The sequence below is a fragment of the Suncus etruscus genome, chromosome X (genome assembly GCF_024139225.1).
Source record: "Suncus etruscus isolate mSunEtr1 chromosome X, mSunEtr1.pri.cur, whole genome shotgun sequence".
NCBI classification, from domain to species: Eukaryota; Metazoa; Chordata; class Mammalia; order Eulipotyphla; family Soricidae; genus Suncus; species Suncus etruscus.
This window is the reverse complement of record NC_064868.1, coordinates 4,482,226-4,505,832: the sequence shown is the minus strand read 5'-3', so window position 1 is coordinate 4,505,832 and position 23,607 is coordinate 4,482,226. Positions and strand designations below refer to the sequence as shown.

Genomic DNA, 23,607 nt, shown 5'->3' with positions numbered 1-23,607 from the left:
GGTAGTGCGTGTTGCTGAAAATGCAACTAGAAATGTTTGTTAGAATGTTAATGTGTTCATGCATGTGAATTTTCAGATTACTGGAGTGAAAGTGATAAGGAAGAAGCAGATACTCCCTCGACACCGAAACAAGACAGTCCTCCACCACCCTATGATACATACCCACGACCACCTTCTGTAAGTTGCCAGAAAGAGCCTATTTAGTCGCCTCAGTGCTGTTGACCTCTGTATGTTTAAAAAAATCGTCTAGTAAATTATTTGTCTCATTTCAAGTTATATAAGGTCAAAGAAAATACAAAATTGAAAAGCAATAAGGGATACTTTGGAAGTATATGAAAATATTTCATCAGGAGAAATTGTCACTGTAACTTCTAGACAAGATCAATATATAATATGTTTTATTAACATTTTGCTGTCAGAGTGGCCTTCCTGGAAATAACAAAATATTTCCTTAAAATTATAAATATAGAGGAGGGGAGGGACAGGGGAAGGAAGGTGAGAGAAAGAGAAGAAGGGAGGGAGAGAGAGAAAAGGGGAGAACTTCCTTACTTCACATTAATAAAGTTTATTTCTAAGTGATTTAGAAACAACTCAAACATTGTTATATCTATATTGAAATACATTTTATCATATGTCTTTTTGATATCCACAGGGTCATTTTTAATGTACATGTATATAGGGTGCTCCAGACCTATATAAATTATTCAGAATATAAGATAAACTTGGACCTTTTACTGGGGCAAAGAGCAGCCCTGGTTTGCTTGCAACTGTCCTGTTTCAGCTCTTTCCCATCAGAATCATTGACTCAGGAGAGTCCCAGTTAAAACACAGTGCAAGACACCATAAGTTCCTCAAAAGTCAATTCTGCCTCTCTTGGGATTGAATCTTCTGCTTAGGAAAAGAAATCTGGATGTCAGTGAAATAACCACCAACTCAATTCCTCCTTCACATGCTCCAGGGAACTTTAATAAGGAAGGTGCTGTGCAAGATGTTGATAAACTTCTAGGTTACTTCTCAAGTATGGTTGTGTAGAAGAGTCACTTATAGAACATGCTAGAATTTCAGATGTTCTGGCCTAATCTAGACTTATTAAATAAGATTCGAGGCAGCAAACCACTCATCAGATGGATCTGTGAACTGGTCGAGAACAGGGACTCTGTTCCATATATCAGCATATGCCCTCACACAGTACTGGCACTTACTTATGAATATTTTTAAATAAACAGGAGAGAATTCTTAGCCAATAACTGAAAATTAAGCACATTTTAAAAGAAATGTTTGAAGATGATATTTCATACATAAGGAGAACTGGGGAGAAGTGAGTGAAAATACAGACTTCTTCCCTTCTCTAAGTGTTATTCTTAAATGTTGCAAGGGTGAACTAGAGGAAGGAAATAATGAAAGCAGTGGCAAGAAAAATATGTCATATTGTGTCTTTTCCTAAAACATCAGTGTCTGAATGATACTTTATAATACTTATGAGAGGAAGAGACAGGAACTGAAGCTTCATCAAGCTGCTCTTTAATCAGCGACTTGTGAATTTTGCAAAGGAAAATATTCACATTGCTGTTAACATTGGAATAAAGTACTGCCTACACAAGATGCCATATAGCATTTCCACCACCACTTCCATGGGGCTTGTCTCAGCCACTACATCAGTGCCCTGTGAGACACTCACACCTAAAGAGGCTGGCACTTCCTGGAAAGAATCCTGAGGCAGGGCTAGAGAAAATAGTCATGAAGGAATTGGTGATAGAGGATGTGTATGCAATGGACATCCCAGACTTTACAGTTCAGGGATCAAAATGTGCCAGTTTTTTGTTTTCTTTCTTAAGCATGCCTGTGCGCAAGGCAGCTGCTCATCCCAGGCAGGATATAATATCAGTCTTCCTGCATTTTTATTCCTAAAATATGCCACAGAACTGAGAGGATCCTAAGATAGCTTGTCCCGTGGGGCCCATTGGAGCAGACAATCACCGATGAAGAAGAAGAAAGGATGTCTGCTGACATCCTATAGGCACCTTGTTTTCACTTCCCCCCTCAAAAAAGCCTCTTTTCCTTGCCTTCATGACCAAACTCCACAGGAAATAATAAGACAAATTAGTCTTCAGTAAAAATAGGAATTTGGCAACACTTTGGGATGTTTCATTTGGAGAAAACTTTTTTTAATTTTTATTTTGACCACAGTGGATTGCAAATCTTTCACAGTAATATTTTAGGTACATGATGACATTGAATCAGGGGCATTCCTACCACCAATGTTGTCCTCCTTCCACCCCTGTTCCCAGCATGCATATTATATACCCCTCCTTCCCCCCCCCCCCCCGGGCTGCTAGTATAAGTGGTTCCCTCTGTGTCTAGCTTGTTGTAGATTGTCACTGGCTTTGGATTTGGTGTTTAAGTCTGATTATTTTTTTTTCTACTCAATGTTCAGACGTCTGATTGGTCTTGGTAGCCTCCATTATTCCTCCTCAATTTGTGAGACAAAGCAAGATGGTTCAAGTTATGTGGTTCTGTTAGAAGGAGAGAAAAAAAGGGGGGACAAAAATCAAACAAGCAAAAAATGGGAGATGTCCTTCTAGAGGCTATAAACATCAATTTAAGAGAAGAAAGGGAAAAGGGAAGAAAAACATAACAACAATACAAAAAAAAACCCTCAAAAATCACCACAGCAATAAGCACCACAGCAATAAAGACAACAACCAAACAATAACCACGGTCCCAAAATAAAAAAACACACACAATAAAACAACATCAACAACAATAACAAAAAATTAATATGTGCTTCTTTTTTTCTGCATAGACACAGTAAGTATTGGAGAGATTAGAAAGGGAATTCCCTTGGCCTGAGAGTTTCTCTGCCCTTGAAGTATACTGTCATGGAAATAACTACAGACTATGTACATTCTCTTTTACATTCTCTTTTACATTCTCCCTAGGTCCTTTTGTGATGTCTGGAACCTTTCTGCTCAGTAGTGGATGATAAAAATCAGGCCTCTGTAACTAGAGATCTTGGTATTTGCACAGGTCATAGGATGGAGACTATGATGCAGTCTTTCTTTACGGTTCTAGAAGTTCTGTTCTATCACTGTTGTTTTAGTCAGCCTTTTGTAGTTGGTAGTCTTAGTTTTTGCACCGATCCTAGGATAAAGCCTAGGATAGAGTCTTTCCTTATGTTTCAGAAATTTGCTCAGTTGCAGTTGTCTCAGTCAGACCTCTGGAATTAGAGATCTTTGTTTTTATTTTAAAACTTCATCTTTTTGTTTGAGTTGTTGAATGTTTTTTATTTGAGAACACCCATTTTCTTCCATTGTCATTGTAAATGGCACATTAACATGGCAGATTTTTTTTTCATGAGAGCCTGCTGTTGAACTGCATTGAATATGCCGCATCCCTTACAATGTGATCTGTCACCTAGGTTAAAGAGACTAAGTAACTTGGGACTGGTCAGTAAGAACACTAGAAAGGTCACCCGAGAAAGCTCAGATGTGTTCCTGAGTGGTCAGAGGAACCATCTGTCAGCAGTTCCTTCTGTGGACACTGACCCAGGCCTCTTTCCACAGATGAGTTGCGCCAGTCCTTATGTGGAAGCCAAACACAGCCGCCTCTCCTCCACTGAGACCTCTCAGTCTCAGTCCTCCCATGAGGAGTTTCGCCAGGAGGTGCCTGGGAGCAGCGTGGTGTCACCCATTCGTAAGACGGCCAGCCAGCGCCGCTCCTGGCAGGATTTGATCGAGACACCACTGACCAGCTCTGGATTACATTATCTTCAGACTCTGCCTCTGGAGGATTCTGTCTTCTCTGACTCGGCGGCCATCTCCCCGGAGCACCGACGGCAGTCCACCCTCCCCACTCAGAAATGCCACCTGCAGGATCACTATGGGCCATACCCCTTAGCGGAGAGTGAGAGGCTGCAAGTGCTGAACGGGAATGGAGGCAAGCCTCGAAGTTTCACTCTGCCTCGAGATAGCGGGTTCAACCATTGCTGTCTGAATGCACCTGTTAGTGCCTGTGACCCACAGGATGACGTGCAGCCCACAGAGGTGGAGGAAGAGGAGGAGGAGGAAGGGGAGGCAGCTGGGGAAAACATAGGAGACAAAAGTAAGTATATTGATGAAGATGCATAGCTTATATACACAAGTTTGAAACTTTCCAAACTTCTCATTTTGAAATAATAGTATCTTGTTGCCCTTTTGCTTCAAATCATGGAAAGCTAGGTCACCCTTGGTGTCCTATTTTCAATTTCCATAACTTGGGGAAAAAACATGAGTAATGAATCCTATGTATATCCTGTCCACAACTAGAGCAAAATTCTTTTTTCCAGTTACTCTGTCCCTTTTAGGGGTAAGAATGTCTATTTCTTTTTCTTCCTCTTTATTTTGTCTTTTACTTATTAATTAATTGTACTTGGCATAATTGCCTTCGATCTGTTCATTTTCCCCAAATGACCCAATTCCAACCTTTTTAATTTGGGGGATCATGATTTACACAATGTTATTAGTAGGATTTCATCTGTAAACTACTCAAGCACTACACCCCCCCACTCAGGTATCCTCCTCCTTCCTCCGCTGTCCCAGGGCCTCCAACCCTCACAGCACCAGTCCATGGTCAGCTAAAGACTATATCTCAGTTTTTGTTACTTTGCCACATTCGTTATTCCCTTATTCTGTTTCTTCATTTCCTGCATGTGAGAAATCAGTCTGTGTCTGTCCCTTTCCTTCTGACTGATTTCACTAGTGTGGTGCTCTCCAGCTCTTCCTCCTCTTATCTACTGTCTTCTCACTTGCATATTGCTCCATCATCATATTTACCCCCTAAGATTGGGAGAAGTAATAACTGCTTCAGTGTTAGCAGACCATTAGTTGAAAACTAAGTGAATACACACAAACACACACACATTTCTTGTCACTTATAAAAATTATAGAAAATACAAGTTTTTCCATGTTTTACCTAGCATTTCTATTAACTCTAAAAAGTCAAATTCAGGGGCTGGTGCAGTGGCGCAAGGGGTAAGGCCTTGTCCCCTTGTCCGCGCTAGCCTAGGACAAACTGCGGTTTGATCCCCCAGTGTCCCATATGGTCCCCCAAGGCAGGAGCGATTTCTGAGCACATAGCCAGGAGTAACCCCTGAGCGCCACAGGGTGCGACCCGAACAGCAAAATAAATAAATAAATTACTTACTTATTTAATTAATTAATAAAAAGTCAAATTTGTTTCCAGAAGCCAAATTGTCAAAAGCATCTATCTTCTCTTCTTAAAAAATATGTTGATTGTAAAATTCAGTTTGTAAAGCAGCTCTTAAACAAGTCAAATAATTACCCTCAGTCTTGCAGACATTAAGAATGCATTTGCTAGTTATCAAGTTCTTTACTCAACATACAATACCATGCATCTGTTTGTAACCACTGGATTCACTTATCTAGAAACCCAGACCAGTTTAAGGGGAAAAGCTGCAACTTAGTTATGACTCGGTCATCTTAGAAAGTAAAGTCTGACTAAATCTGCAGTGTAAGATGCCCCCCCCCTCAAATACTGTGTAGCAAAACAGTAGAAAACAGTTTGCAGTGTGTGTTTTATAAATGAAAGCTAAGCCAATTAGCACAGATGGTCTGAGGCAATGTTGATGAACCCACAGTTGCTGATTGGTGACCTCATGAGGCATTAGACTCGGGCTAAAGACTCCTTCAGTTCCTTTCCCAGGTATGGGAGACATTGATTACAGGCGATGTTAGTATTTAATGACTTCATCACAACTGGAGGAAAAACTCAAAGCTCACAGTTCACTAACATGTTGATCTCAAGCTTGGCTCTTAAAAAGAAAGTGCCTTTGGAGCTTACCAACAAGAGAGCACAGTAGACCTCCTTCTACGGTATTGTATTCTTTAATGGCAATTCTATTATTTCTTGTACAACTGAAATTTAAGAGGTGTTTATAGTAAAGTTTGTGTATGAAGGCAATTTCCATTTAAAGAGTATTTAACCATCACCTGCATGAGAAGAATTATAAAGCTGTATTATTCTATTGGTGCAAAAAAATGTCACTGTCAGCTGTTAACTGCCCAGCCTCCCCACAAATTACATTTGTTAGAGATTATGGAAGAGTCCTCCATGCTATATTTTCCAATTCAGCTAGACACTTGAGAATTTATTCCTGTTGGTCATTGCATAAAGAAAGGAGAAAAGGGGCCCCAGGGTCTAAAAAGGAAAACCTGGGCCCTGTGTTTTCCCATCCTTGAGATTTTTTGGTAGCCCACAGAGCATCTGCAGTTAGAGGACTTTTGCTAGCATCTTTTTTATTGTTGTTTTGTGATTGGATTGATTTTTATATAGCTTGACTCCTAAGATGGGTTTTTCCTCCAGATTTCCCAAATGAGTCAACTGAGCAGTTTAATAGTACCTTCCATCTTTTTAGTGGGCTCTATCTTAGTGGAATAATTATGGAAAGGTAGAATAGCTGTAATACGTGTGATAGTGATTTGGGAATTGCACATTTTGTCTTTTCAGTTCAGGATTATGAGGCACTTCATGCTGTTTCAGTGGGGTCTGTTTCACTGAGGGTGGCTATGGACTGTTTTTCAGGGCTGTTTTTTCTCGGTATTTGCCCATGAATCTTCCCATGTGATGTCTCATTGTCCTCCAAACTGCACTCAGCAGAGCAGTGCATCTGGCTTACCTAGATAATTATTTAATGGACTACATATTCACCTTCCTAATGACAGTTTTTCTTCTTTACTTTTTGATATTTGGAGTGTTTAATTTGATGAACACTCATTTGAAAAATGTCAACTCTAATATCTCTGATTGTCAAAAGAATCTTTGAATTCTAGTTAAAGGAGCCCATATTCCTGATTGCTGTGGTTTGGCCTTTTGTAGTGAGTATTCTAGGCTGCTTATTCAAATCAAACTGCTTGGTGTTATAGCAACATAGCAAAAATGGCACACGTGAAGGAGAAAGTTATGCCCACACAGAAAAATATGCTGCAGCCCACAAGTCAGCAACAGTTCAAATTATAATCCAAGTCCCAAAGTGGAGTGATCCTAAGACTAGCTGGACTAAAGGCTTGATTTCAGCATTTAGTGTGACCTGCAAAGTAAACTTGTACTACAATTGATACTACAGACCCTAAGAGGGAAAAGGTCTTGTGTCTCTATTCACAAACGTTTACTAAAAAATAAAAATAGAAAGTGTCAGGAGAGTAAGTAGAAGGCACAATGAAAGAATGCATGAAATATAGTCTGTCATCTTGCTTGACGGGTAAAGAATTATGTCACCAACCAATCCCTTTCTTATAATTTACATTTAACTTAATATATATATAATCCAGTAAATATTTTGTAGTTTGTAGTTTTCAAAAAGTCTGAGAAAGGTATACCTAAATCTATGACCTAAATGCTTTTTGAATTTCTTTATAGATGTGGAATTTGGCCTTGCTTATAAAGTGTGAATTTTGTCTTCTTTAGAACAGGCTTCAATCTGTTCTCATGCTTGATCTGCCTTTGTCTTATTTTGAAATTCAATTATTGAACTGAGTCATACTGTGATTTTTCTCAGTCTGAACTCATTTCAGTCTAAAGTGGATGGTACTAAAAAGTACACAGATGAGATCTGTCTTGTTTTTCTTTGACTGAAAACTCAGCTTGCGAATTAATTATTCTGACCTACTCCACTGGCATTTTGGAGACGACAAGTAATTTCCTATTATACCAATTAGCAGTTGTGAAGTTTACTGAGGTGGGGGCCTTATCGTATCTCAGTTAAATTAGATTATGAATTATGTCATCCTGTGCAGTTTTTAAGGAGTATAAATTATGAAAGTGTGGGACAAAATAGAAAAGGTATACTTCCCTTCAAAATCAGTTTATAATAGCAAAATACTGTTTTGGCTAATTCAACTTGAAATCTGCTTGGAATAGCTTCTCTTTCCTTTACATACTGGTGATTTAGATAAGCTTCTGAAAGCTTGATCCCTTAATCCTGCTGCTGTCCCTCTAGGCAATTATGAGTCCTCTTTACTAACCAGACATTAATGGGGCTGTCCTATACTGAATGAAGTTATAATGTGCTCCTTTTTATTGTCTTAGAGATGTCTTATCCTTATTCTAACTTAGTTTATATATTTATTATCTTGGTCTTAGAAATCTAAAACAAAACTTAGAAGTTTCTTTGTTTTGGTTTTGAAGGGAGGGGATAAAAATCTATAAAATGTATCTGATTATGTGGCCAGTATATTTCTAGGTACTTTCAAGGTGATATCTGCTAAGAACTAGATATTTAAGTTACTTTAAAAATAAAATATCCTGGAATGTGGCTCAAGGGGCTGAATACTTTGCCTGTGAGACCCCAAGTTAAATCACTCCAGTTCCACATGCCAGCAGATGTGGCTCGCACAGCAAAAGCAATCCCAAAATAGGAGCAGTCCTTTATAAATCCTAAAACTTAGGAGATGCACAAAATAGGCAGTTTTATGGGCCTAATAATTTTTCTAGGAAGAGAGAGGAGGTCATTATTTCCAACAGGCCTCTTGGAGCCACTGGAAACCTGGAGGAGGCCATAGGATTTCTGGGTACAGTATGGGGTGTTTTCTGTTTGTCCACATATATAAGGTAAGTTTTGCCAGGGTGAGAGTCTGCAGGCTATTTTTTATGAATAGGGAGATTGTACACTGACTAACTTTGGGTACCTTTGGGCTATATTCTAACTACCAATATGGCATAGAAAAACATACCTTTTCCACATCAGTCATTTAAAAAGTTCTAATAATTTCCTGAAGAGCTTCTAAAAGCCATAAATTTCATTTTTAAGTGCATCAGGTAGGAATTGCGTGGGAATGGGTAGGATATTCAAAGAATATGCAATTATAATGAAGAAAGGAACAATTGAAAATTAAGAAAAACATTGCAATGTGGAACAGTATAATTATCAGAAATAAATTATAGTTCGGATCTAAAGAATAATGATGTAAGCCTGAATGAAAATACCTATACTGAGGTCCAAGAAAGAATAAAAGAGTACCTTAAAATGTCAGTTTTTGTACCATTTAAGGACAGTTATGCCTAGTTATAAGAAGTATGTTACGTTTTAAAGTATTTCTCACTATTATATATGAGCACATACATTACATTGTATGAAAGATCTTGGCACTAGCAAAATCTTATTTGTATATATGTATATTATATAACCCTGAAAATTACAAGTTAGGTATAATTATTGGTAACTTTTTAAATGAATGAGCATGTATGTTTTCCTCTAAACACAGAGTGACATGAGCTTAGCATGCAGTACAGGAGAACCATCCTCAGTTCAGTTCTTTGCTCTGTCATTCTGTCACTTGTAAGATGTGTTCAAGTAACTCAACACCTAGATCTCAGTGGTTTCATTGTTAAGTCATATGATAACAATATCTACCCTAACTACCAGGCCCCAAACAGGGATGCCAATGTAAACAGACCAGAATCCAGAGAGAAAAGAAGAATGTTGTTTTTTAATGCTCACCTGAAGTTTGACCACGGTGGGGGAAGAGGGGGGGCAAGGTGCATCTTTCTGAATGTTGCATATTAGGCCAGGCAGGAGGGGCTGGGGCCCCAGGCCACCAACCCCCAAGCATCTTCCTGGGCACCCCCATCAACCATCAGGCTTCCCCTTCTATAAATGTTCACTTGACGGTTATAGGGGTGTTATCACCCCTTAAAGATACATTAACATTTAAACAGTAACACCTAGTAAAGTTATATGAGAATCAAAAGAGTAATGCCAATATGCACTTAGTTTCCATATCTGGAAATTTTAAGTCTGACTAATAAGCATTCTGAAATTATATCATATATGTAGGTTTTGTGCAGACTTGGATTAGGCAAAAAGAACAAATACAATATTTCAGTAGCAAATTACTTCACTAACACTTACCAGACAAGATGACCTTTATTTATTCAGCTCTATCAATGTTGTAGCCACATGAATTGCAGTTTTTTTGTAAGCTAAACTGGTGAAAACCCAGAAATATTGTATATTTCAACAGACTATATTAGCTATGAGTTTAAATAGGAAAACCCTCATTTCTCATGATGATTGCTCACTGCTCCCTCATCTTTTGACTTTGGACATTTGAGAACTCACAAAAGACCTCTTATATTTCCAAATAGCAAAGAAACAGATCGCATATTTGCCGATATTTGTATTTATAGATCTTTCTAATTACTTGTCATCTGACCTGCATTCCCTTCCTAATAATCATCTTGTGGTATATTCCCCTGTTTTATATTCCTCACAATGTTCTTACTATAAGTAAAATATCCACTATTTTTCACTAATTTAGAAACAATTCCACCCAGCAAAATTTAAACTTCTGAAATCAGAAATTTATATTTGATCTTGTACACTCAGTTTTTAAAGCAGTATATGATCCTTCATAAATCAGGCACTATTGAATGAGTGAATGACAGCTACCTCCCTTCTCACCAAATTCATTTCATTTGTCATCTAATAGTTTAAGTTAGGATCCGGAGACAGAGTATATCAGGTAGGGTACTTGCGTTGAACATGGCAACCCAGGTTGATCCCTGGCACTTTATATATTTTCTGGAATCAGAATATTTCAAAATTCTACATTTGGGGTACTTTTTATTATTTGGCTTTGAAATGCAAAAACTTTTGGGGGGCATACCTAGTGATGTTCAGGGGTTACTCCTGGCTATGCGCTCAGAAATCGCCCCTGGCTTGGGACGTCCCATATGGGATGTCAGGGAATCTAACCAAGCTCTGTCCTAAGTCAGCTACACAAGGCAAATATCCTACCACTGTGCCACCGCTCTGGCCCTGATTTAGGGTATTTTAATGGGAAATATAGTATTGCTTATGCTCAACATAGCCTCATGCTAGATACCATGCTAGATATCATGCTGGGGTTCTAGCATCTAGAATTAAGGTTCTTTGTATTATGGCTAATCTATAAGCACTCTCTGAGCTGGCTGTGGCCCCCAAACCAAAAGTAAATAAGGGTTTGAAAGATAGCTATAGGGCTGGAGAACATGTTTTCCATGCGGACTTTAGGACTTGGTCCTGGCTCCACAGTATTCCTGAACACTGACAGAAGTATCCCCACCAAAAAAAAATATATATATATATTTATTTATTTAAAAGGATGATCACCTCTCTCAAGTATAGATAAGAGAGTTTGGGGCCGGGCGGTGGCGCTAAAGGTAAGGTGCGCCTGCCTTGCCTGCACTAGCCTTGGACGGACCACGGTTCGATCCCCCGGTGTCCCATATGGTCCCCCAAGCCAGGAGCAACTTCTGAGCGCATGGCCAGGAGTAACCCCTGAGCGTCACCGGTGTAACCCAAAAACCAAAAAAAAAAAAAAAGAGAGTTAAAATTTGTATTCCAAATTTTTAGCAAAGATAAAGTTGGCCCCCTATTACTTTTGGCTATTTCAATGCCTAAAAAAGCAAACCCCAATTATTTCTAAGCATGTATTCTTCCATCCTCATTCATTCATTCATTCATTCAACAGACACAAATTACTTATTTGTTGCATGATCTATACTATATTCAGAATTTAGATTACTCTTCTGCAAGTCTACTTAGAACTGTAAGAATCTGGTGTTATTACAGTACCACTGGTAAGGCACTTGCCTTGCACATACCCAATCTGGGTTCAATCCCCAACATCCCATATGGTCTCCTGATCCTGCCAGGAGTAATTCCTGAGTGGAGTTCCAGGAATAACCCCTGAGCTTCAGAGTGTGACACAAAACTTTAAACAATAAAAATTTGTCGATTTTCTTTTACAAATTAAAAAATATCTGTCTGAGAACATGAAACAAAATAAATCAAAGAACATGGCATCTGTTAGATTGTGCCAAGAATTTCCCTAGCGATACATTTATAAAATAAGAATGAATCCTTGAGAAATATTAGAAAATAGTTTGTTTTCATATTATAGTTTTATCACATAAAGAAAATTTATGAAACTGGTTAGTATCAGGCTAGTATCACATTTAAATTTTTTTTTTAGTTTTTCAGCCACACCTGGTGACTCTCAGGGGTTACTCCTGGCTATGCACTCAGAAATCGCTCCTGGCTTGGGGGACCATATGGGACACCAGGGAATCGAACTTAGGTCTGTCCTAGGCTAGGGCATGGAAGGCAGACACCTTACAGCTTGCACCACTGCTACAGCCCCTAAAATTATTTCTAATTTGACTCACTCCTAAGCATTATGTTTAGGAAAAATGCTTTCTGTTTACTTAGTAATAATGAATAATACAAATAAGATGTATAATAAATTTTCATTGATTTGTAATATTAAATTAGGAAACATCATCATCGAAGAAATGGCCTTGATATATCTATTGATGATCATAGATTAATATTTTTGAGAAGATAGTTTTAATTTTACAGTTCAACTAATATAGAATTTTATTATCAGAAAAATTTACAGTTACTAGCAGAGTCCAAATACAAATTGTACCATATTTTACCTTCACTTTTACTTTTTTGTTTTTGTTTTGTTTTCTCTTTGTTTGGGGGTCACACCCAGCAGTGCTCAGAGGTTATTTCTGTCTCAGTGCTTAGGAAATACTTCTCCTGGTGGGTTCAGGGGACCACATAGGATGCCAGGGATTGAACCTGGGTCAGTTGTGTGCAACGAAAGCTCCCTACCCACTGTACTATCAATCTGGCCCTGAACCTTCACCTTTTTTTAAACAACTTTTAATTTTCTTCCACATTTATAATTCCTAATCTTCCATTATTTTGAATCCCATATTTCTATATTGCTATTCCCCTTGTTAAATTAGTTGTAAGACATATTCATTGATGTCTAAAACATATCTATGTTAGACTTCAAAACTTTCTCATCCATACTGTATTGATTCCTTTATTTTTCCCTTAAGTATAAGTGTGGTGGCATTGGTGATGGTGGTAGTAATTGACCTTAATTAGTCTGTTCTATAACTTATGAGATTAGTATTTCAAAACAATCATTTAGTTTAGGTTTCTTGTGACAAAAGAGAGCCTGTTAATTTGCTATCACTAGTTTTAAATTCCATAAAATTACCCCACCATAGTAACATCTCTGTTGATTTCTCCTTGTTCTGTAACAATATAAATACCAAGGATAGTCTATTTTTCTATAAAAAAAGATCAGAGAGGAGAGACAACTTGGAATCCATATCAGTTCACTACAGTTTTCTCCAATTTTCAACAGCAAGCCTCAGCTCTTAATTTTTACCCTATTGTCTCCTTACAGTCTATATAGTTTCAGGAAAGCCCTCTCTTTATTTTGGGTTCTTAGACTCATGATGTACTTTTGTTAACTTAATCAGATCTGTGCCTTTAGCTGGAAGTAGAAAAGATACTTATAGCTCCATAAATAATTATATATTAGTGCTGACTAAATAAAATATTATTAGTCTTAACTTGGATGATTTCTTTCCATTTATACATTGTGTAATATGATTATTCTCCCCTGACAAATATAGCAGAACCTATTTTAAAAGTCTTATGTTAAGATCAAGATTTGGGGGTTTGAGTTTGAATCACACCCATTGATGTTCAGGGGTTACTCCTGACTCTGCACTCAGGAATTATTCCTGATGATGCTTAGAGACCATATGGGATGCTAGGGAATTGAACTTAGGATGGACTCCTGGACTCCTGTAGCACCTTACCCACTGTGCTTTCTCTCTGGCCCCCACAAAGAATTTCTTTATGGGCCAGAGTGATAGCACAGCAGTCAGGCATTTTTTTTCTTTGCATGCAGCCGACCCAGCTTTGATCCTCGGCATACTATACGACCCCCCCCCCAGTCTGCCAATAGTGATTTTTGAGTGAAGATCCAGTAGTAACCCCAGAGCACTGCCTGGTATGACCAAAAATTAAAGAATGTATTTAATAGTTATATTACTTTATTTGTCATAATAGCCATATGACATTGGCATGCTATGTAGTAATGATAATTAGTCATCCCCAGTTGAACCCAGAGTGGTTTGGGGTGTGTGTGGGTTTTCTTTGGGGGAAATTGGGGGATTAGAACCACACCCAGCTGTGCTTACGGATTTTTTCTTTTTAGTATTTCCATGCCAAGAATATAGGAACTATTTTAGTGTTCTATACATTAGTTTAAACCCATACTGTTGACTCAGGTAATGCTTTAAGTTGTAAATAGCACCCTATGCCTAATACCTTTTAACCTAACATCACTGCATTATTTCTTTTGATTTTAATTTCTCAGATTTTACCCAGAGGTATTCAATCCTATTAAGAAATTTGAGGGGTTGGGGCTGGAGCAATGGCACAGGGTGTAAGGTCTTGCGCACGCTAGCCTAGGACAGACCACAGTTTGATCCCCCGGGGTCCCATATGATCCTCCCAAGCCAGGAGTGATTTCTGAGTGCATAGCCAGTAATAACCCCTGAGCATAACTGGTATGGCCCAAAAACCAAAAAAAAAATGAAAAAAAGAAAAGAAATTTGAGGAGTCAAGGAGTTAACTCAGTGGGCTGAAGCACATGTTAAATTTTCGGCACATGGTCTCCTGAGCACTGCTTAAGTGTATCCCACAAAAGATAACTGAAATCTAAGTTTATAACCTATAGACATTAATAATTCCTCCTTTTTTTATTAAACCTCAAATATTCTGAGCCTCCTTTTTGATATTAAGGAACAAACTTATTTCTTGCTCTTTCCCAGCAGTCATGGGCCCAGGGACCACTAAGCAACATTTGGCCCTGATATGTGTGCCTAATTTAGGTCCCAAAAGACCATGCCTTGGTGCTCTGGTCTGGAATACTAGAAGCTACTAGGGCCACTAGATTTTGAGGCTACACTCAGCATACTCAGCGGACATTGGTGCCAAGTATTGAATTCAGGGCCTCGAAGATACAAAGCATGAGCTCCAGTCCTTTGCACTATCTCCCCTGAATCAGGAAAGAGCATATTTAAAGGGAAAATGGTTTTCAGAGTCACAGCCAACTGTGCTCTGGGATTACTCATGGCTCTACCTAAGTTTAGGGATCACTGCTGGCTGAGCCTGAGGATTATACATGGTGCCAGTGATCAAACACAGGTCAAGTATATGCAAGGCAAGCACCTTAACCTCTGTACTAGCTCTCGAGCCCCTTCTAATTTATTTAAAGGACATTTTTTAAAGCAGAAAAAAACCTAGGATAAAGCTTTACAATATTCATTATAAACTTTGACATTCTTTCTGAAACTATACATTAATTTCATTCACTAATTTAAAATCTTTATCTGGATCTAACTGATAATGTTCAGCCCATATTATAATGTATATCGTGCAAAAATGTCACCACATGTAAAACACATTGCTAAATGTATCCTGAAGAACAACCTAAAAACATTATCATTAATAAAATTGGTGGAAAGTGTTTCATTTTTATTGACACCTTGATGATCCTTCAATTAAAAGATATAGCCCCTCTCTATCATGTTGTATTCTAAATTCTCACCACCTCTCTATATCAGGTTGATTGGTGCATTCTCTGTAGAGTCTCTCTGGAGGGACAAAGCCTCTCTCTTTAAGGACTGAGTCTCAAGGAAGTGGCCCTAAGACACTTTCCGAAAAGTTCAGTTCTTTCTAGTGGTTCAAAGAGATCACAAAAGTAGATCTTATCTCAAGAAGCACTTCTTTTTAAATTTTCTAACCTGAAGCCTTTTTTTTTTCCTTATAAAGCAAGCCTCAGGTAGCATTGAAGTAATATTTCTCTTTTGTCATTTACCTTGTTTGGGGGTTAAGAGCCATTTCTGTCTTCGGTTTGTTTATAGAGCTCAACTTCACATTTGGCTACATTATACTCCTCTTATGACAAGTGGGAACATTCACTGCTTGTTCTTTTCTACAACCTCTCCTATTCTCCAAATCCTCCTTTTTCTCTTGCAATAAGCCTGACTTCCAGTGCAACTACTACTGTTTCTATTTCATTGGAAAGTTCACACTTTCATTGCTAGAATTTTTTGTTTTAAAAGTATTGACCATTGAAAATGTATAAATATTATTTTATAACTTTATCATCTAGAGCCTTTGGCCAGCTATCTGTTTCCTATCATCACCACTGGAAAATAATAAACAAAATCATAAAATAAGTTTCATCTGTGTTTAGACACTAAACTTTTAAGTTCTTTGTCAAGAGTGTCATATCTTTCTATTATTCAGTGTTGAAACCAGAATAGATCTTATTTATTTCTATTGTAGATACATGAAATCACTGGAGGATAATGCATGTAGCAATTACATCTATGAATTTCATTCTTACTATGTTAATACCATAGTTAGTATGTTGTGACTTAAGCAAAAATAATGCCACTCAGATTATATTGTTTTATATTGTTTTCATCTCCAATGGTTTTCATAAACACTGATCTATCAATATTTATTATACAATAATGGGTAAATTAGACATGTGAAAATAAGGTGATGACATAGGAATGCTTGTAAGATCTTTAATTGTTGTTCTTCCATTCCTCTCAGTACCAGAATGGGCCATGATTAAGTGTTAGAACCATACAGTTCTTGACCATTCACAGAATCTAATAAGAAAGTAGAGTTCTTGAATCTTATTTTTTTCACCCTTAGAGTTATGTCCTTGATCATCCATACTCTTTAGTAAATTGCATTCAGTGACCCTACATTTATTATTTATACTCTTTCCCAATATATATCCCCTATAAAATAGTTTCAAACTATGAAAATTACTTGTATTCAAACCTCTGCATTTTATGTCTTTTTAATATTAAATAATGTCCAAGTAGAATGAAACTTGGTAGTATGATGTACTATCAACTTCTCTAAAAAGCATAAAAGCATGACTCCAAAAATGGAGTTATCATTTATGTCAGTATTTATTGCATGATCTTTTTCAAAAATTGTATTAAGGCTTTGTGATATGCAAAGATATTCATAATCAGGCATATAATATCTTGCTGCAATGTGTCTGTTGCCAAGTATCTATTACCAGTCTTTAAAATCAAGAATATTTTCTGAAGGTAATATCTTATGACTTTTAGGGAATACATGGTAACATATCAGAATGTCTGATTTAATTAAAAGTGGTGTTTAGCAACATTATTAATGTTCCCTGATTTTTACTTATAGCCAATGATAAAGCTCTCCCAAATAAAAAATTATCTGTGGTAAAGCAAAGTAAAGATACCTCTTCAAAATGATTTCACTATAGTTTACTAGGCATGTGAATATTAAAAAGTGAGATTGTAACATATACCTTTTTGTCATGAAACCTAGATTTGATACTTATTAAAGATTTATAAATAAAAATTATATACTGTAGGAAGAAGACATGGGTTTCACACAATTGGTTTCTAAAATTTGCTATAAGATGAGGAATAATCAAGAACTAGAATGATTAGTCCTGTATAATTCCTGCTAAAATTTAGCAGTGCCAGTTATTGTTTGATCAATAAAAGAGTTTATAAATGAATTTTTTTTTTTTTGGTTTTTGGGTCACACCCGGTGACGCTCAGGGGTTACTCCTGGCTATGCGCTCAGAAGTCGCTCCTGGCTTGGGGGACCATATGGGATGCCGGGGGATTGAACCGCGGTCCGTCCTAGGCTAGCGCAGGCAAGGCAGGCACCTTACCTCTAGCGCCACCGCCCGGCCCATAAATGAATTATTTTTGTTTAGAGTTTAATAACTATACCCCCAGCAATGATAATGAGACATCTAAGTTACATAAATGATTTTCTATTTAAGCATCAATATTTCCACTGGTGGCATCAAATCAAAATCTTTAGTTTCTGAAATGTGTAAGGAAACTTTACTGATAAGAATTATTTCTTTAGTTTTAGAGATGATTGACAGAAAATGAGTAGCTTTAAATCAATTAACAAATTATTTTTAGTAAATGCAAAACTCTAATCTGTCACTACAGCACAAAAAGGGAAATAGAAAATTGTCAAATGTTTACCAAGTAGAACTTAATTTTTATTCCAAAGGTAAATCATAAAGTATTTCTAAAACATTCATTTTATCAGGTCCCATCACTAATTAATGACTAAAAACAAGAAAATCTGTATTATATTTACAATTGAGTTTACCATAACTAAATACAGTAGATTAATGTAGCCTATACCATTTTAATTCTTCTGGCTAAAGAATAGGAAAAATTTGAAATTTTTTTCTGATATGAAAAGAATGTCCTGTCCTTATATTTTATATCATGACTTGATCTATTAGTTTCCAAGTAGAATTATGACGTGTTCATTTATCTGCCTGACAAAATTCTTATTCTATTCATTGTTCAATATCTAAAATCAGAGCTTTCCTTAGATTGCAAATATCTATCATTTTTGTATTTTAACCCTATAGTTCATAATTCACTGTTACTTCCCAATTAAATGGAAGTATCAGTGCTATGTTGTTAGTTTGAAAAAGGCACCAAACTAATCCCTATGTTGCAATTATCTCTAGAGGGAGGACTGCATTTTTTTTTTTGTTTTTGGGTCACACCCGGCGGTGCTCAGGGGTTACTCCTGGCTGTGTGCTCAGAAATAGCTCCTGGCAGGCACTGGGGACCATATGGGACACCAGGATTCGAACCAACCACCTTTGGTCCTAGATCGGCTGCTTGCAAGGCAAACACCGCTGTGCTATCTCTCCGGGCCCGGAGGACTGCATTTTTAGAAAAGCCATTTAATTGGTCTAGTGATATGAGAGGGATTTAGATTATTTTAGTGATTAGAAAATGTTCTACTCCTGAGATGAATGACATAAGAGAACTTGAAAATCTAGGTCATTCAGAAAAATGCCCTGTTTGAGTGATTTACTTTCTCTAAGGTGTAATCATTCTTCCATGACACCTCAGTGCCACAAAGAGCAATTCTTTGGACTCAGTGGCCTGTCTTCCCAGGTTCTCCTCTCTGCCTTAGAGTTAATAGTTCTTCTACTTACAGACTTGAAGTACAACTGGGATGCCACCTCGGTGTTGTCTTTTTGTGTCCAAGGCCCTGAATCCAACCCTGGTATTTTGGAAATGATAATGATAATAATAATAAAATAAGCACTTAAATTAGATCTTACTAAAACTTAAAATCTATTTAGACAAAGCATTTCATCTACATATTAACATTAAGTTAAAAATTTGTCATTTTAATTCAAGCAATAGTTATGAAATGTCCAAAATGTCATACATACACATTCTGCTAAGTACTGAGGGAAAAAAAATCTGGGGAAGGGCATTGCTAGCAGTCATCACTGGGCCAGGTGGTGCTGGTGGCGAAACCCAGAGCTTTCCATGTGAAGCCTGTGTTGTAGCCCACTGCAGCGTCTCCTTGCCCAGAAGATAATCTTGTTTATAAGGAAAGAGATGTGCATCTAAATATGGCAGTACAGCATCTGAAGTTTTTAAAAAAAAGATGAACATGATCCATCAAGAGGGATTGATTATTTCTAACCTTGTGAAATCAGACAAAACCTCACAGAGCATGTGACATTTAAACTGGATGAGTTAAAGCCACACCAGGAAGAAAAGAAAAAGGGGAGTTAGTTTACTGTCTCTGAAGTAGGAACAGCATCAGCAAGGGCACACAAAGAATAGAAAATTTAGAGAAATGTGAAATATAGTAACATGAATACAGATGAGACAGAAAATGATGCAAGAACTGAATTATGAAGGTCCTAGTATTTAGTGCCCAGAAATTCAGATTGTATCCCCCCAAAAAATAGAAGAACATTATAAAAAGACAAAAGATGTGGAGTACAAAAGATGTACAAAAGATGTTGAGACACTGTACATGTGAAACTCAAGTATAAATGACTATGTACAACTTAATACCTCAATATTTTTAAAAACTAATGTGAAAATGATTTTAAGAGATATATTGCTATGGGAGGATTATAAGTGATGTGGAAGCCACTTAGAAAACTAATTCACCATTCCATGATGAATTATAGCCCTTTCAAAGTATGAAGTTAAAAGGTAAACTCCTTCCAGGAAAATATAGAGGTAGAAATTAGTTTGAAGAATCTAATTAGGAAGCTTGGTATATCCTCAGTGAGGTTTTGGAAGTTAAGCCAACCAGACAACAAATGCAACGGCTGCCTAATAACAGTTCCAGATGAGCAAAAATCAGAAAAAAACAATTACAGTGTTGCCTATACTGTATGGATAAAATGTTACCTCCAGCAATACTCACTGGCCAAGTAGAAGTAAGAAAGCAGATGGTTAAATATTGGGAAGTATATGTTTAGTGCATATTTAGTAGAGTGAGGGAATGGAGATGTGTAACTTGGATAAGGAAAACAATTCAAGATAGGGGATGTCTTATTGATGAGGTTAAAGATTACATGTAGTGGAAAGATCAAATGAGATGAATCTTAATTTCAGTGAGACTTTAGAGGGATAAGGTTCGCCAGGATAACTAGCACTGATGGATTTTGGATTTGACCAGATGAATCCAAAACAGAGGGTACTTATTTCAAAAACAACTACAGTAAACTTCTTAAGTTTTCATCTTGACGAAAAAAATAAATTTGGAACACAGTCACTTTAATATGTAAGCTATTTATGTCAAGAAAGATACATCCATGTAGGAAATAAATCCCATTACTGTTAAGATGATTTATTATATTTGTTTTCTAAATGAACATAGTATGAATTATAAAGATGTGAAAATAAGACATTTTAACTTACTACCCCCTTTCTAAAAGTTAAATCAAAGGAAAGTCATATTTCTAGCTTACAACATCATTGCATGTTTTTGAAAAAATAATTAAATATGATATCAGAGACCTTCTAGATGGAAGGATTGAAATATATTTGTCCATTTTTTTTTACTATTGTCCCCAAAACTTTGATCTGTCCTAAAGTCTGTCCATCTGTTGAATAAAAGGCATTTTAGAGTGTCATCAGTTCTAGAAAGGTAAGCTATATGGGCTGCACTTAAAATTCTGTCTGCAGACAGACATGCCCAAAAATCTAAATTTTTTATTCTTTTCTCATGTAAAGAATGAAGACCTTTTTCTTCATGGAAGTAATACTAAATATAGAATTGTCTTCCCTACGGGAAAACCAAAGTATCTATAGTTGGTATATTTTTGTTTAAACTTTGCATCTTTATTCAACACACTAATCTATTACAAATAGTAGCTGACTTTTTAATGAGTGCTAACTATTTTAAGGTCCTTGCATAAAATAGCTCAATTTATCCCGACAACCCTAAGAAGTATATGAGGAGTGTTTTCCTCATCACTTAGATGTGAGACTTTGTTTAAATAATATAATCCAGCTAGTTAATAGCAGCTCTGATATTCAAACTAAGACCTACCTTATGACAGTAGAGTGAGTATTCTTAACTACAATTTTATATTGGACTGATATAATACAATGCAAATTAAAAAATTTTACTGAGGCACTATGATTTACAATACTGTTAGGGATAAAATCTAGTAACTACAACTTTATGACAACTACACCCTTTTCCACAGTCAGTTCCCTACCACCAATGTCTCAAGGTCCCCTTCTCACCCCCGCCCCCCCCCCCCCAATTATCCCCTTGGCCAACTCAGTTCTATAGGGCAACTCTCAGTTCTATTGACTTTGGCCATTTGTTATTCCCTTATTATATTTAAGGAAAATGAAACTTTCCAACTTTATTATAGCAAGTTATCATGTAAATAAAAAAGAAACAGACCAATTTAACTTTTAGTACTTAAAATGATTACTGTAATTTCCAAATTTAATCATTGTCCAAAATATATATACTGTGATATATGTAAGTGCTGATATGATTTCACCTCTCTTAAACTTTCAAATTTTTGATTCTGTCATGTTACAAGATAACATTGGGATATATGTTTTTAAAATATTCAAGAGTACTTTAAAGAGTGCGGAAACTACACTTATTTTTTACCTTTTTTTGTGTTTAAATATTCCCATTTTCTCAGAAACAATCCAAGTCTATCATTTCTAAATAGCTAGAGAATTTTTTTTATTTAGTTTTTATTTTTTTGGTAGAGGCTGAGGGTATAAAAGAACAAATTTAGAAGAGATATTAGGAGATGTTTTGATTTTTGCACAACTACACACATCGCAAATCTGAGGTACTGTGTTTCTCTTGTTATAAAACATTCTTTATTTCCATGACTTGCAACTGTGAAAAAGTCCACTTATATAATTTAGAAAGAATAATTCAAGGTTGCAGCATTCATACTTTAATCTGTCTTAAACTTCTAACTTCTCATTGTACTCTACAGTTTTCAGTATAAAATGCAAAATCATTACCCAAGTGAACTCTAGTGAACTAATCACTTGTTGATAAAGTAGTATGCAAACTGCAAATATTATTATCATAATTCTTGTAATTACCAAATCAACAGGCTAAATTGATTTGCTTTCAGAATATTTAGACAAAATTGAATAATAAAAGATTTTCCAGGCTAGCCATTTCTTAGGATTTTTTTAAGCGTAATTAGATTGTGTGATAGTTTTAAAAACAGAAGTGCCCCTATTAAATCCCTAGTTTCTTTTTAAGAAAAACAAATTAAGAACTAATGAATAAATTATTACGTTTGACCCATATGTTACAACTTTTGACTTCCTATTTTAATAGTAGTTGATTATATGTCAGTAACCATTACCTTTCTGGGCAGATTACCATGGCAACTCCTAAGGTAAAGTACCAGTTGTCTTGAGCTCAGATTTTGTCAGTGCTAAATACAGGTGCTGCATTTGATTTCAGCTCCTCTATTTTTGGGGGAACAGTGTACCACAGTCCTTTCAACTTCACAGTCTGGCTTTTTCATCACCACACAACTAAGATCTAAAACCATTTGTAGTTTAGCTAAAATTAGGGCCTTGGGAACTTGTGTGGCCTTCAGTAATTAAAGTTTATTGTTTTGTTAAAGAAGAGTTCCCACTTTGCTTTTGGAAGTATTTATTTTTTTCCACAAAAGGAAAACTTTTTTTTTTAGTGCTGAGTAAAAATTTACAATAAGGACAAAGAAAATGTCATCATGACATTTTCCTTGGTCGGGTTCTGGTTTTGTATATATTTATGATATCTATTTTGCATAGTCAGTTGCCATGGAGTAATGCTTTTTTATCCATTTGTTCTCCAGTTTCCCTAAAGTGCCATAAATAGATTCAACATACACTTCATGGTGGTCTTAAAATACTGTTTTAATTTTTGTTTCTAAATCTGTATTGGTGACTTTTAGATTAGTTCTGCATATACTATACAACCAATATGTGAAAAGCAGTTCTAGAACATTGTTCATAGCTATATTAAATCATAGCTACACTAAGCTATACATAACTAAACTATATTAAGTGTGCTTTAATGAGAATGGATTGATGTCATTTATCACAACCCTAAATCTAATTATAGCTCATACAGATTAGTGCATTACCATTGCACTCTAATATGTTCTTTCATTTTTCAATTGATTTTAGCATTATATTAATGTATTCATATATACACATGAACTACTTTCACATAAAAAGAGAAAAGTTCTATAGCTTCCAGATAACTACATTTGTTGTAGAAATCCAAACTCACTCTACCATAGCTTCTGTAAGTTTATTTTATCCTCATGCATTCATCCTTAAGGTACCAATAAAGTGATAATAAGTAAT

The 23,607-nt window shown here is 36.3% G+C and overlaps 1 protein-coding gene across 2 annotated transcripts in view; it reads left to right on the top strand.

Annotated features, from left to right (window-relative positions):
* The window catches only part of CNKSR2 (connector enhancer of kinase suppressor of Ras 2), a 298,808-nt gene that overhangs the window by 251,223 nt on the left and 23,978 nt on the right, over positions 1–23,607 (top strand). For both annotated transcript variants that reach the window (XM_049766782.1, XM_049766781.1), the window contains 2 exons: positions 77–177; positions 3,564–4,101. In XM_049766782.1, the coding sequence (XP_049622739.1) occupies positions 77–177; positions 3,564–4,101 (639 nt within the window). The remainder of the gene's footprint in view (positions 1–76; positions 178–3,563; positions 4,102–23,607) is intronic.